The sequence below is a fragment of the Anas acuta genome, chromosome 3, assembly GCF_963932015.1.
Source record: "Anas acuta chromosome 3, bAnaAcu1.1, whole genome shotgun sequence".
Lineage (NCBI taxonomy): Eukaryota > Metazoa > Chordata > Aves > Anseriformes > Anatidae > Anas > Anas acuta.
In genome coordinates, this window is record NC_088981.1 from 112169822 (window position 1) to 112182968 (window position 13147).

At 45.6% G+C, this 13147-nt stretch overlaps 2 protein-coding genes across 2 annotated transcripts in view; both read left to right on the plus strand.

Annotated features, from left to right (window-relative positions):
- Positions 1 to 1573: 1573 nt before the first annotated feature.
- Positions 1574 to 8256, plus strand: LOC137854853 (zinc finger protein 11-like). Its single transcript, XM_068678790.1, has 3 exons — positions 1574 to 1747; positions 2127 to 2738; positions 3541 to 8256. The coding sequence occupies exons 1-3, from the start codon at positions 1588 to 1590 to the stop codon at positions 6141 to 6143; spliced, it is 3375 nt and encodes a 1124-aa protein (XP_068534891.1). The 5' UTR covers positions 1574 to 1587; the 3' UTR covers positions 6144 to 8256.
- Positions 8257 to 10118: 1862 nt separating this feature from the next.
- The window catches only part of CDC5L (cell division cycle 5 like), a 34416-nt gene continuing 31387 nt past the window's right edge, over positions 10119 to 13147 (plus strand). Inside the window, exon 1 of the mRNA XM_068678791.1 lies at positions 10119 to 10280. Coding sequence (XP_068534892.1) covers positions 10236 to 10280 — 45 coding nt within the window. The 5' untranslated portion in view covers positions 10119 to 10235. The remainder of the gene's footprint in view (positions 10281 to 13147) is intronic.

Below are 13147 nucleotides of genomic sequence, written 5' to 3' on the forward strand. Positions count from 1 at the left end.
GTTACGTGTTTTTTTTTTTTTTTTTTTTTTTTTTTTTTTTTTCTCCTCATTTTCTTTTTTTCCTCAGATGCAGACTCAGGTTACAAGAAGCATCAGCTGTCTGTGTTGTGACAAATATCCCTTTTGGCTGTAAACCGCTGTGCTTTTTTTTAATTTTTCCTTTTAAAAAGTTTGGGATAAGCTCAGGAAAAACGATTCAGCAAACATCTGAGACACACAAATCTCTGTGAGATATCAGTGTACATACACATCACTGAGAATTCAGACACGACTCATAGCCCAAAAAGTAATCCTATTCACAGTGGATCTCCTGCAGGTTAGTCTCTTTTTCACAGCTGGGTTTTGTGCATTTTGAGACAGCTGTGAATGGGAAGAGCAAGTGTGTGGGTTATTACCTCTTAGCTTTGATAATCACAACTGATGAGATGTATTTTTCCTCACTTTCTACTTGAAATTCATTATTTGCCTCCCTTTCCACAGGACTGGCTAAATGGGGACAAGATTATTTGCGATCTCCCATGTATTTTCATTTTGTTTTTTCGTTGCAGAGCCTTAGACTGAACTCGTGGCCGCAGAGCCCTCTTGTGGCGATTCAGCCAGTTCTGGCAGGAAGACTCTGGTAATATTTTTTTTTGTTTGTTTTCCCCCCATTAGGAAGAAAAGAAGGTTGTCCTATGGATTGCTATGACAGGCAAAAGTCCAGGCAAGACATCCAGCCCATCCTGGCAGCTGTTGCTCACAAATCTTCTAACTGTGTACGAGATTCATTACACAATATTCCTCTCACCTTTGCTTAATTCGTAGTTTTCTTTATTTTTTAGTATTTATTTATTTATTTATTGACAGAGCCCAGAGGCTCTGTCAAAAATAGAGGCTCTGTCGCTCCTATTTGAAAATATCACCATGCCACCTGCGCCACACAGACTGAATTTACGGGATGGAATATTGCCTGCAACGGCTGGCGAAAGGCAGGTATTTCAGCCGTTTGTTGTTAACTGAGCTGGAGTTTCACCTCACCATCTGTTAACAGGAGGCTGCAGCCCCGCCTTCAGGACAAGCCACCTTGTTTTTAAGTGTGGGCTTCTGGAATAAAAGCTACCAGCACGTACAGGCAAACCAGTCTGCATGGTTATGTACCCGTTAGCATGCACAAGGGACTGAGGGTTTGCTGCCAGCAGCACTTGAGAACTCATGGGATCAGTTGATACGTTATCGTGATATATGTATATTAATATGTTTTTAGGGTAAATGTGACTGATTTCACTACTGAACTGCTTTTTAACTCGATTTATTTCCTTCGCTGCCTTTTAAACAGAACGGACCGGGACAGATGTTACAAAACATTTGAGCTCCCCGCGGGCGGGCACTGCCCAGCACCCACCCCTCAGGCAGCCATTTTGGTGCGGGGGCGCAGCCCCCTCAGGGAGGCGGGCAGCCCGCCACAATTAGGCCCCGCCCCCAAGCCCAAGCCCCGCCCCCACCCCGCGCCTCACTCATGAGGCCACGCCCCCACGCGGCTCCCTCCAATCAGCCGACACCACCCCCCACCTCCTCCCCCTCCCCTCCCAGGAACTGCGCGCTGTGCGCATGCGCAGTGGGGCCGTAATGGAGGCGGAGCGGGGCTTGCTCGTTGGCATCGCGGGGCGGGCTGCGCCCGGGCTGGGCCCGGGGATGGCGGCGGAGGAGCCGGCGGGGCTGGGCCCGGCGGGGCTGGGCCCGGCGGGACTCGCTCCGGCGGTGGAGAGCGGTACGTGCTGTGTAAGGGGGTGCGGAGCGGCTGGCGAGGCGGGGCGGGCCGCGCTGGGCTGAGGGGACGGGAGACGGGGGGACAGAATATGGCGGCGGAACGGGAGTGCGCATGCGCAGCGCGCTGTGGGTCTATCAGGAGCAAACTGCTCCAGCACGGGTCCCCCACAGCTCCCCCCAGACCCCTGCTCCTGCGTGGGCTCCTCTCCGCGGGCTGCAGCTCCGGCCCGGGGCCTGCTCCTGCGGGGGCTCTCCATGGGCCGCAGCCTCCTCCAGGCCACAGCCACCTGCTCCCCCGGGGGCTCCTCCACGGGCTGCAGCGTGGAGATCTGCGCCGTCAAAGTTGTTTGCTTCTTAACGCCGTGTGTTTCTCTTCTCAGAGTCGGATGTCTTTGAAATCATGCTCCCGATAACAATCTTAGTGCTGAGCGATGAGGATTGTCTCTATAATGAAGCTGAGGAGCAAGCAGTGACTGTTCCTGAGCTGAAGCAGGAGGCAGGCTTCAGTACCAACGTTCTCCTAAAAAGCGACCCAGCGCCTTCAGATGCCAGTAGTGGTTTAAGCATTTTGGAAGGAAAAGAGATTGCTGCAAATAAGGATAATTGTATGGAATACCCTGAAGAAAAACGGATTGATGAGAGTTTGTGTAATGAGTTGACATTATCCCGAAGTGATCAGTGTGACACAAGCAAAGATAAGTGCAATCTGAATGTATTGCCGACGTCACCTCGCAAAGCAGACCTTAATGAGATAAATGAAACCAGTGATCGGAAAGGTGTTGATAATTATGCTTGTCAGAAGATTCCTCTCTTCTCGGCCGCTGACAGTGAGGGTGGAGATGTGACCGTCAACACCTGTGAACAGTTGGCATTAGCAGCAGTGTGCAGAGATGAAGAAGAATGTGCTGATGTTGCAAATGTTCTTTCTGCTGGAACCCAAGAGAAACAACTGGAAATCCTCACGGAGATGGAGGCAACTGTTAAAGTGGAAGGTAACTGGTTAATAAGATTAGTGCGGGGGTTGAAGAAATCCAGTAAATCTCAAGCCTGAAATGGGTGGAAAAACAGGAATAATTCAAAATAATTTATTTTAGATTAATCGTTCTAATATAGATTTTTATCATATGCAGCAGGAAAAGATGAGTATGCATGGTTCTTTTATGGACGACTGATGTGAAAAATAGTGGAACGAAATTCGTACTGTTATAATCTGCCACACTTTGTGAAAGGGCTGCCTGAGACAAAAGGGGGGAAAAGATCTGAAAATATAAATTTGGGGTACTTCTCATTTTCCTGTCAGGTACTAGAAAAGGCATAAAGAAATAGCAGGACTACTTGTACTCCTGACAGACAGGATAGCAAAAGGAGCATCATGTGTGCACCGTGCAAACGGCTATTTGAAGAACTGAGCCCTAGTGCAGTTGAGTGGCAGCGCTTCGACAGCAATTCTGGCATAAGGCTCTGCAAAAAGTCTGCATAGATTACGTTTGTCTTGTGAAATTCAGAGCTCTGAGAAGACAAAAGAGTGAAAAGATGAAGTGAAAGAAGGATTTCCTTCCAGTAAGAATCCAACAAGGATTTCTTCTCTTCAAACATGATTTAAATATTGGAGGAAGGCTGTGGGCAAGTGGGGAGAGACATTAGGAGAGAAGTAGAGATAGGAAAATGAAGGTGAACAGCGTGCATGTATAGCAAGGTGATATACATTCGGCTATTTGGGATTATTGCTACCAATTAATTCTGAACATCGGTTGTTGTATGACATGTCATGCGTATGACTTTTTATCCCCATAGATACTGATTCTTCATTCAATGGAAGTAATGAAGCTAACGACAAAGCAAGTAAGAGAAGTAAATTTGAAGCCCCGAGTTCAGTTTTGGAACATATCTTGAAAGAAGAACCGGAACCTACCCAGAGTCATCCTGCTCTGTTTGCTAATAGATATTCCCCTACTTCAGAAGAATTGGTGAAAGATTTAGGGGACTTGGAGATGAATGCCTCTATTTCTGATGAATCAAATGCGACCGAAGAGCATGTTTATAAGTCATTAACACCATTTTCTAAAAAAAGACATCAGCAACAATATATTGTTTCTCCTCATGAAAACCCAGATGAAATACAGGGCCAGCAAGAAGGTTTAGCATGGCCCAGTATGAACATCAAACCTTTTTCTAAAGCATCTTGTTCTATAAATAAGCATGAAAAAATAAATTTTAAATGCAGGTTTTGTAGTTCTGTATATACATGTGCTGCACTTCTGAAGAGACACATTCATTCAGCTCATAAAGATAAAAAAATTCATAAATGCTGCTTTTGTAAAAGGACCTTTTTCTTTTCTGTCAACCTGAAGAACCACATTAAGTTTCATAAGAAAATGAATAGGTTGCAAAAGGCAAGAAAAAATAGAATGAATGCTAGAAAAGTTAGACAAAGAAGAACTGAAGAACGAAAATCAGAGACCAAGAAAAAAGAAAGCAAATATGAGAAGTTTTTCATCAAAATTGAAAGGGACTTTACATCTCTGGGCGTTCCAGTTATTTTTTCCTGCAGACTTTGTCTTTTTGGTTCATCAAATCCCAGGATTTTTATTCATCACATGAAGGGGCATCAAGAGAGACCACCTTACCAGTGTCCCCAGTGCGATTACACCTGCATTAGCTTATCCTACATGTTAAATCACATGTACTGGCACGCTGGCTATGAGCTGTACAAATGCAGGTTCTGTACCTTTTTTTCATTATATTTTGCAAGCATGGTGAGGCACAGCTACATACATACAGGGGCTAAACCGTACTCCTGCGAGTTCTGCCAGTCAGCATTCACAAGCACCAGCGGGTTAAAGAGGCACAGAAGATTGCACGCAGGCGAAGGAACATGCCAAGGGCCACAGCTCGGCTTTGTACGTGAAAGAAAGAGAAGTCGAAGACCTTCAAAGAGTTACACGTGTGATGAGTGTAACATTGTGTTTTACACGAGAAGACATCTCAGCTTTCATAAGAAATTTCACAAACAGTTTAAGGTGACTGATAGTGGTTATACGAATCAGAGCAATGAATATAAAAGCGAAGTGTTTGAATTTGACTGCGATTCCCAGGACTGTGCTTCTGAGAAAGATAATAGTCTCACTGGGGGAATGTGTAAAATGCTGGCTTCAGAAGTAGACTTTGAGCAGGCAGATGATGTGCAGGAGGATAAGAAAATGTACTCTGGAAACATATTTCCTGAAAGCAGCTATGGAAGCAACACTTTACCTATTTTTGGGAGTAGATCAGAAGTTCTGGATTCATACAAAATGGACACTGTAGTGTGCAAAGAAGACCCTCTGTTCAACCCTGATTACTCTCAGTGGCAATTCAAAGATGATGATTGGCAAGCTGAAGATGATGAAGATGCTGCATATTACACATCTGAGGATACGTGGCCTTCCAGGTTGTCTACGTTTAAAACGTACCAGTGCCAATTCTGTGATTATGCTACTGCTGTTCATAGCAACTTTAAGCTGCACCTCAAAATGCACGCAGATACAGGACCGTTTGTGTGCCAAGAATGCAATAAGACATTTAAAACTTCAAACCATTTGCAGAGACACAGGCTTCTTCATGTAGAGAATCAGTATGAATTTGGCCGTTGCCTCTACATGGATAGCCGTTTAGAGGAGAATCTTGGATTGCATCCTGAAATGCACATAGGTCTGTGTCCAGAAAGAAGTTTTGGTTCCTTGGAGGGTTCAAGCAGTGTCCATTACATGCTTGGTTCAGAAGTCTATGGAGAGCAGACAGCTATCCAGAGGGATGACGGAAATGATTTGCTGGCACAGAGTGAGCCCCGATTCTATCAGTGTGCGGAGTGTGACTATGCCACTTACATTTTAAGCAACCTTAAACTACACGTAAGGACTCACACAGGTGAGAAACCTTACAGCTGCAGCATTTGCCAAAAGGAGTTCCGCACCTCCAGTCACCTGAAGCGACACACAGTGATCCATTTTAATATGGAGCACCTCAAGTGCAGGAAGTGTGACTACTCCACAGACAAATGGCTGTCCTTGAAACGGCACCTGGCTTTGCACTCAGTTAGCGAAAGCTCCTCTGCTGTGTGTCTCTACGAGCAAAAACCTCTCCCTGTCAAAACATACACGTGTGAAGAGTGTGGCTATACCACGGTCCACAACAGCAACTTGAAGCAGCACTTAAGAATTCATACCGGGGAGAAGCCGTTCGAGTGCATGCAGTGTGGCGTCGCTTTCCGCACGTCGAGCCACCTGAAGCGCCACGTGCTGACTCACTTGAAGCTGTACTGCAGAAAGTGTGACTTTTCTACGGTAGATAAAAGAGCTTTCCAAAAGCATGCCAAAGTGCACAAAAAAAAATTCAAGCGTAGCGTTACAGCTCTGTAATGTGGTGCTGTCTGACAAAAAGCTTCTCAAAGAACAATACCAGCAACGTGACCTTGGTAGATAAGCTTGAGATTTGCAAGCTGGCACTCAGGTCTTGAGAACTGTACGTGTCTCAGAATTGTTCATTGTTGTACATTCCTCTGCTGTACTTGAAATGCTGGCTGATAACGGGTGCGTGCAGTGTTTTGGTCAAGAGAGGGAAACTCGGGATGCTTCTTTGCTCTAGGTTCTGCTGGGAGCTTTAGTTTCTAGTGTAGGTTGTGCTGAAGAAGATCTTGGAGGTGCCTCTTCATTCCTGGGTAACCTTTATATTCCAAGAGGTCAAAGTTATGGTTTGGCCTATATTCGTCTGTGTAAACAGTTACTTTGCTCCATTTATTTTCTTTAAAAAACAAAACAAAACAACCTGTTTAACTGAAAGAATGTTTAAAGGGAGGGATGGAAGTGCACATCATGCTGTATAGTAATAATTTTTCAGTTATGAATCGTCTGTAGGTTTGGAGGCTTACTCCCATCTGCTCTGAGTTTTATTCCCTGCTACCGGATTCTCCTGTAACACCTGCAAGAGAACAAATCAGTGTCTCAAAAAATTACAGGTACATGAATTTAATCTCACTACAGGTTACAGGGATAGGAAGATGTTTTCTGTACATGTGTGTATATGTAAAATATGAATTAGGCAGCTCATTGAGTATGCAGTTGCTCCGGGTAATTCTCTGAGTAGTCTCACAGAAGTAGTAATACCCGGAATGAGATATTTTATGATACTGAGAATCCTTAAGTTAATCTTGACAAGCTTTATGTAGATGGCTAATATTAGTTCAGTATAAACTGCCTTTGCTTTTCTCAGGCTGGTAGTCAGCTGTGTTCTGTTTCTTAGAATAGATAATGTTCTTTTCGAAGAGCCTTTCTGGTGACATATAGCAAAAAATTCTATTTACGTTGCAAACCTTAGCACCTAGCTTGAACTGTAAAACTTATTTGTTAAAGAGATTTATTGTATATCTGTAATATCACGTGTAAGAACTGCTCAAGCCAAACGGCACTTTTATATGTTATGGTGAAGGCTGAGCTGGATGTTTCTTCCACTCTGTGTTCAAATCTAGGCAAATGCTTGTCCTATGGAATTGTATGGTGATAGAAACTTTTGCGCAGACAGCACTGACTGTACGTTCAGTGGGATTTATAAAAGCGCTGTTACCCTCTTGTGTAAGGAAAGAAAATGAATTGCATATTGGGAATTATTGCATAATTCTTAAAATTCATAATTCTTGAATAATTGGGATAATACTTATTTTCCCTAATGCTGCAGCTCAGACCACAGAACAGCAGAGTAAGCTTACAGTTTAATTTACACGATGTAAACATGAAATTGCCACTGCTATTTTACTTTGCTCAAGTTTATGATTTTCTTTATAAATACAGATAATATATTGAAGCTTTCTGGTGACGTAGGAAAACAGTTTTCCAGGAGTGGATGGAAGCTCATGAATTGATGCATGTATTTAAGGCCAGACCAACAAAGGTATTTATTAAGTGATCTAGTTCTCGAGTTTCAGTAGTCAGACAAGTCAGTATCTGTGTCTGTGAACCCCAGTGGTTGCAGATGTTTTTACTATAAGCTGGGAAGTCACTATTTGGAAACGAGAAGGATTCAGATTTCAAAATGATTGAGCTATCCAGCTGATGCACTTGTGAGAAAGAAAAGCACTATCCTAATATGAATGTTTCTGGGAAATATTAATGGTATCATGCAGGCATGGAAGAACTTTTACCTGGCTTACTGTATGGTTCTGATCACTTGAAAAATTCAAAAGAACACGTGCAAAGAAGAAACAAAAATGGTAAAGAGAATTGCAGCCCATACATTATATGAGATAGGGAAGCTGAATGTGAAGAATAGTTATGAAAAACTATGTTGTACAACAGAGAAGGAGGAGACCGATTTAAGGGTGATAAATTTGCTATAGAAATTTTTCTAAAAAGGGCTCGCTAACAGTAGAAGTTTCTTTTAGTTGCAAGTAAGGAGTAGAAGACATTTTCAGATGGAACTTGAGTTTGTAGAAAATAAATATTCCAGGTGATTGACTCTAATAAAAGATTCAGTAAAGTATTTCATGACTCCTGAGCTTCCCCTCTGTTCTTGATGCAGTGCACTGGATGTTTGGGCATTGAAAATGATTGTCTGTCAAGTCAGAGGTATTTGAATACAAAGGCATATTCATTTTAAAATAAGGACATTGGCTGTCCATGTTTGTTTGTTTGTTTGTTTCTTTTAAAATTATTATTGGTAGCTAAAGGTGTCCTTCTAGACTTTTTTTAAAAAAGAAGCTGAGCCTCTCCTAAAACATCCTGTGAAGTTTTCTGTTTGGTCCAAAATATTTGCTTAATTTTCTGGCCCTCCTGGCTGCCAGGATTTGCTACTGGCTCAGATCCAACTTGCTGTCAGCTAGAACCCCCCCAGTCCCTTTCCCCATGCTGCTCCTTCCAGCATGGAGATGCCTTTCCCCATGCTGTCTCTCCTCCCCCAGTCTGTACGTACAACCAGAGCTGCCCTGTTCCAGGAGCAGAATCTGGCTCTTGCTGTGGTTGAACTTCATGCAGTTGGTGATTGCCCAGCTCTAATTTGTCAAGATCTCTGCAAGGCCTCTCTGCCCCTGGGGAAGTCAACAGCTTCTCCTTATTCAGTATATTCTGCAAATTTATTTAGTACTTAAGTATTTACTTGACTCCTGAATCCAGATTATTTATCTAAACATTGAAGAGAATTGGGCATAAAATGGAGCCCTGGGGAACCCACTAGTGACTGATAAAACTCCATTTACTACAACCCTTGGGATACTGGAACTTCCTTCAGCTGCTCATGCAAGCAGTGGTAACTGCAATCTAGTAACGAAACCTTCCTTCTCCATGGACTTCTTGGTAAAGCCATTTTTACAATGTCTGAGCTAATATAAACCCTTCTGGAGGGTTTGAAAGCCTTTCTAGCCAGGATAGAAGGATATCTACAAGGATAATGTAGCACCCACCTAGAACCAACACCACTTTGCATACAATTTACTTTATTTTAATAATTTCCTTTGTGTGGGGATTTATTGACAAAATTTGGGGAAGAAGGTGGCAAGAATACCTGCTAAGGAGCATGAGGAAAGAAGTATAGTTCTGAAACTGTGAGGGCGGACAGCAGGGACTGCCCTGACATTGGCAGGATGGACGCTTTGTCCATGACACATTTTCCACACAAAATTCACACATTTGGGGTGGTAGTAAAAGGCTGAAAGGCTGACAGGGAGAAGAGAAGTGAGGGACGTGGGGCTTGGTCCCCCTGTTGCAGGGGGAGGGGGCTGTAGGGGTTACTTTGGGGTCAGAAACTGATGTGGATGAAGTGATTTGGTTACAAAACCTTGAGTGAAGGAGGATGGCAGATTTAACGGCAGTTAAAATCTGGATGTCACCATGCCTTGCTATCTCAATTTTTGTTTCAGTTACAGTGTGTCAATGTAAATAGCAGTTGTTTTGGTTTGGTTTTGAGTTTATTTTTTTTTCTAATTGCTCCTACACCATGAACGTCGGTGAAACCTGGCCACCTGCTGCCTCCTCCTCTCCCCCCCCTTCTTATCCCTTCGGGAATTTGACACAACTTAAGGAATTTGAGAGCTCCTTTAAGAGCTGACGACCTCCCTGTACGCGTTTTTTAAAAATTATTATTTATTATTTATTTAGCAGAGGAGAAAGAAACGGCAAGAGAAAGCAGAAACCGCCCCGACGAGCTGAGGGCTGAGGCGTTCCAATCCTTCCCGCCTTCCACTCCCCTCAGCGCCGCCACAGCGCAGTTCCCCGCGGGGGGGGGCGGGCACCGCTGTGCGCATGCGCTGAGCGTCAACTCCCGCTCTCTCTCCCCGCTCCCCCCTCCCGCCACTGTGCGCATGCGCAAGCCCCCTCGCCGCGCAGCCCCCGCCCTCCCCGCTCCGCGCATGCGCAGAAGGCGAGCGGCGCCTGCGCTGGGTGCAGGCCCGGCCCCGCCGCAGCCGCTGCTGCCGTCCCGCCGCTCGTTTCTCCGCTAAGCCCCTCGGGCCCCTCTTCGCCGCCAAGATGCCGCGGATTATGATCAAGGGCGGCGTGTGGCGGAACACCGAGGTAGGGCCCGGTTTGCTTTAACCCCCCCCAGTCCTCCCTGTGCCCCCCTCACGGCTCAGCCCTCAGCGGTGTGGGGGAGGGGCTGCGCGGCAGCACTGCGCAGGCGCGGGCGGAGGGGCGGGGGGGGTGGTCACGTGGTGCGGAACATGGCGCCTGGGGGGGGGGGCGGCGGCTGCTGGGGTGTCCCCAGAGAGCAGAGCTCAGCGCCTGCCCCTCCGCTCCCCTCATGAGGGAGCTGCAGGCCGCCATGAGGCCTCCCCTCGGCCCGCTCTGCTCTGGGCTGAACAAACCAAGGCACCTCAGCTGCTCCTCACATGCCTTTTTCTCCAGACCCTCATCACCTTCGTAGCCCTCCTGTGGGCAGCCCAAAGGCTGCGTGCTGGGGAGCGGAGGAAGCTCAGCCGTGCTCAGTAGGCTCGCCTCTGCACCACAGATGAACCACCTGCGCAGTAGTTGAGGGATATGTGTGGGCTCTGTTGTCTTCAGAGATCACAGAATGGCCAAGGTTGGAGAGGAACCTCCTGAGGTTCAGTGCAGGGTCCTGCACATGGGGAGGAACAACCCAGTGCAGACTGGGCGCTGACCTGCTGGAGAGCAGCCCTGCAGAGAGGGCCTTGGGGGTCTTAGTGGATGAGTTAACCACAAGCCAGCAGTGTGCCCTTGTTGCTATGAAGGCCAGCGGTATCCTCATCAGGAGTAGTGTGGACAGCAGGTCAAGGGAGGTGATCCTCCCCCTCCACTCAGCACTGGTGAGGCCACACCTGGAATGCTGTGTACAGTTCTGGGCTCCCCAGTACAAGGGGAATGTAGAACAGGGTCCACCGTAAAGCTACAAAGACGATTAAAGGATTGGAGCATCTATACTATGAGGAAAGACTAAGTGAGCTGCACCTGTTTAGCTTAGCAGAGATTGAGAGGGGATCCTATCAACCTCTATAAATACCTGAGGGGACCATGTAAAGAGGATGGGTCCCAACTCTTCTTAGTGCTGTCCAGTGATAGGATAAAGGATAATGGGTATACATGTAAATACAAGGGGTGATGTGTGTAACATGCTCTAGGTAACCCTGTTTGAGGGGGTTGTGTGTGTGTATGAAATGATCTCTGGAGGTCTCTTCCAACCTTGGCCATTCTGTGACCTCTGAAGATCACCTAGTTCAACCCCCTGCCAAGCAGGGTCACCCTGAGCACATTGCGCAAGATGGCATCCAGGTGGGTTTTGAATATCTCCAGAGAAGGAGACTCCACAACCTCTCAGGGCAACCTGTCTCAGTGCTTCATCAGCCTCACGGTAACGAAGTGCCCCCTCATATTGAGACGGAACCTCCTGTGCTTCAGTTTGTGCCCGTTGCCTCTTGTCCTGTCACTGAACGCTACTACAAGAGATTACAACTGAGAAGAGACCGGCACCATCCTCTCGACACCCTCCCCTCAGATATTTATACACAATGATGAGGTCTCCCTTCTGTCTTCTATTTTCCTAGGCCCATTTACTGGGCCTGTTTAGCCTGGAAAGATGGTCCTAGAGCATGTTCTGTACTGCACAGGGAGGGGTTTTGTTCCCTGGGAAAGCAAGGGCATGGGAATCTCTTCCCCATGAAGACCCCTTCAGATGGAATTGGTGCGGACGTGTACAGGATCGTCATCTGCAGCCCCGAGTGTCTTGTACACAGGAATCTGTGTCTCCTTCAGGAAAATGAAAAACAGCAAAATACCCTCCAAAACCAACAAAACTCTCTCCCATTTTTGACATCACTTGCTTTCAGAACTGCAAGTGATAGTGTAAGGAAATAATAACAAAAAATAAAGACTTTGAAATGTATTTATTAGATGGCATGTTCAAAAGGAGGTACCCTGCACTGTAAAATCCAGAACTGTGCCACTGTGTACTCTGAACACTTGACATGCACATAGTTTCAGAAAGCAGTGAGAAAAATTAACAGAAAATAACTCTTTTATGTACTTTATGTGCCTTGAAGCCCTTGTGCTGTACCAGCTCTGTGTCAGGAGGCTGCTGCACTGGAGGCTGACAGAGGACAGGAATAGTCGTATGCACTTACCCTGGGCTTAAATTCAGCCATTATTGGCTAATTGTGGTGTTATAAAGAGAAACAGATCATCATTTCACCCGTTTTTTATTTATCAGAGGTGAAATAGCTCATTTTAGTGTTTATTTTTTTAAATTAATATTTCAATTATATGTACAGCATTATGGATATTCAGAGTGGGAGCAGTGGGTACCAGGTCATCAGGACAGTGACTGGTTGCCTGCAAAAAGCCTGCTAATGTCATCGGTGTGGCTGCAGCATGGCACAAGACACCATGTAAAATTCAAAAAACAAGAGAGGATTTAGAGACATTTTGGTAATTTTGAGCTTTTCATAGAAATGACCTGAATTGTTTCGGGTAGCAGCTCAAGCCAGAGCTCCTCATCTATTTACAGCTGCTGTGTGCTCTGAGAGCTGTCTGTGCTGGACAGAGCATCTGTCCCTGATGGCTCGCATCTGCATTGTGCAGCTGAACAGATTCAGAACACAACTGAGTACAGAAGAGAAACATCTGTGGTGAACAAGGCTATAAGAATAGCTTTGAGGCATTTAAAATTCTGCTTTCTGACCTTTGAAGACATCAAAAATTGTGAATCCGCTTATCTGGGGAAACGGAGAGAGAGACTTCTGGAATATAAAACAGGTACCCAACGCTGTGAAATCCAGAACTGTGCCAGCAGCTTGTTGGATATGAGCAGCCTGGCTCCCAGGCTGAATCCATTTATTTTTCCCCAGAAGTTTATGGGCTTCAGGATCAGCACTTGTGGGTGTAACACTCTAAACACTGAAGTGATGTATTTTAAGATTTACTTGGAAAAG

Coding starts and splice junctions, on each gene's coding strand:
- LOC137854853 (XM_068678790.1), top strand. CDS start 1,588: ATGCGCAGTGGGGCCGTAATGGAGGCGGAGCGGGGCTTGCTCGTTGGC. Junction 1,748..2,126: donor CGCTCCGGCGGTGGAGAGCG/GTACGTGCTGTG, acceptor TTCTCTTCTCAG/AGTCGGATGTCTTTGAAATC. Junction 2,739..3,540: donor GGCAACTGTTAAAGTGGAAG/GTAACTGGTTAA, acceptor TTATCCCCATAG/ATACTGATTCTTCATTCAAT.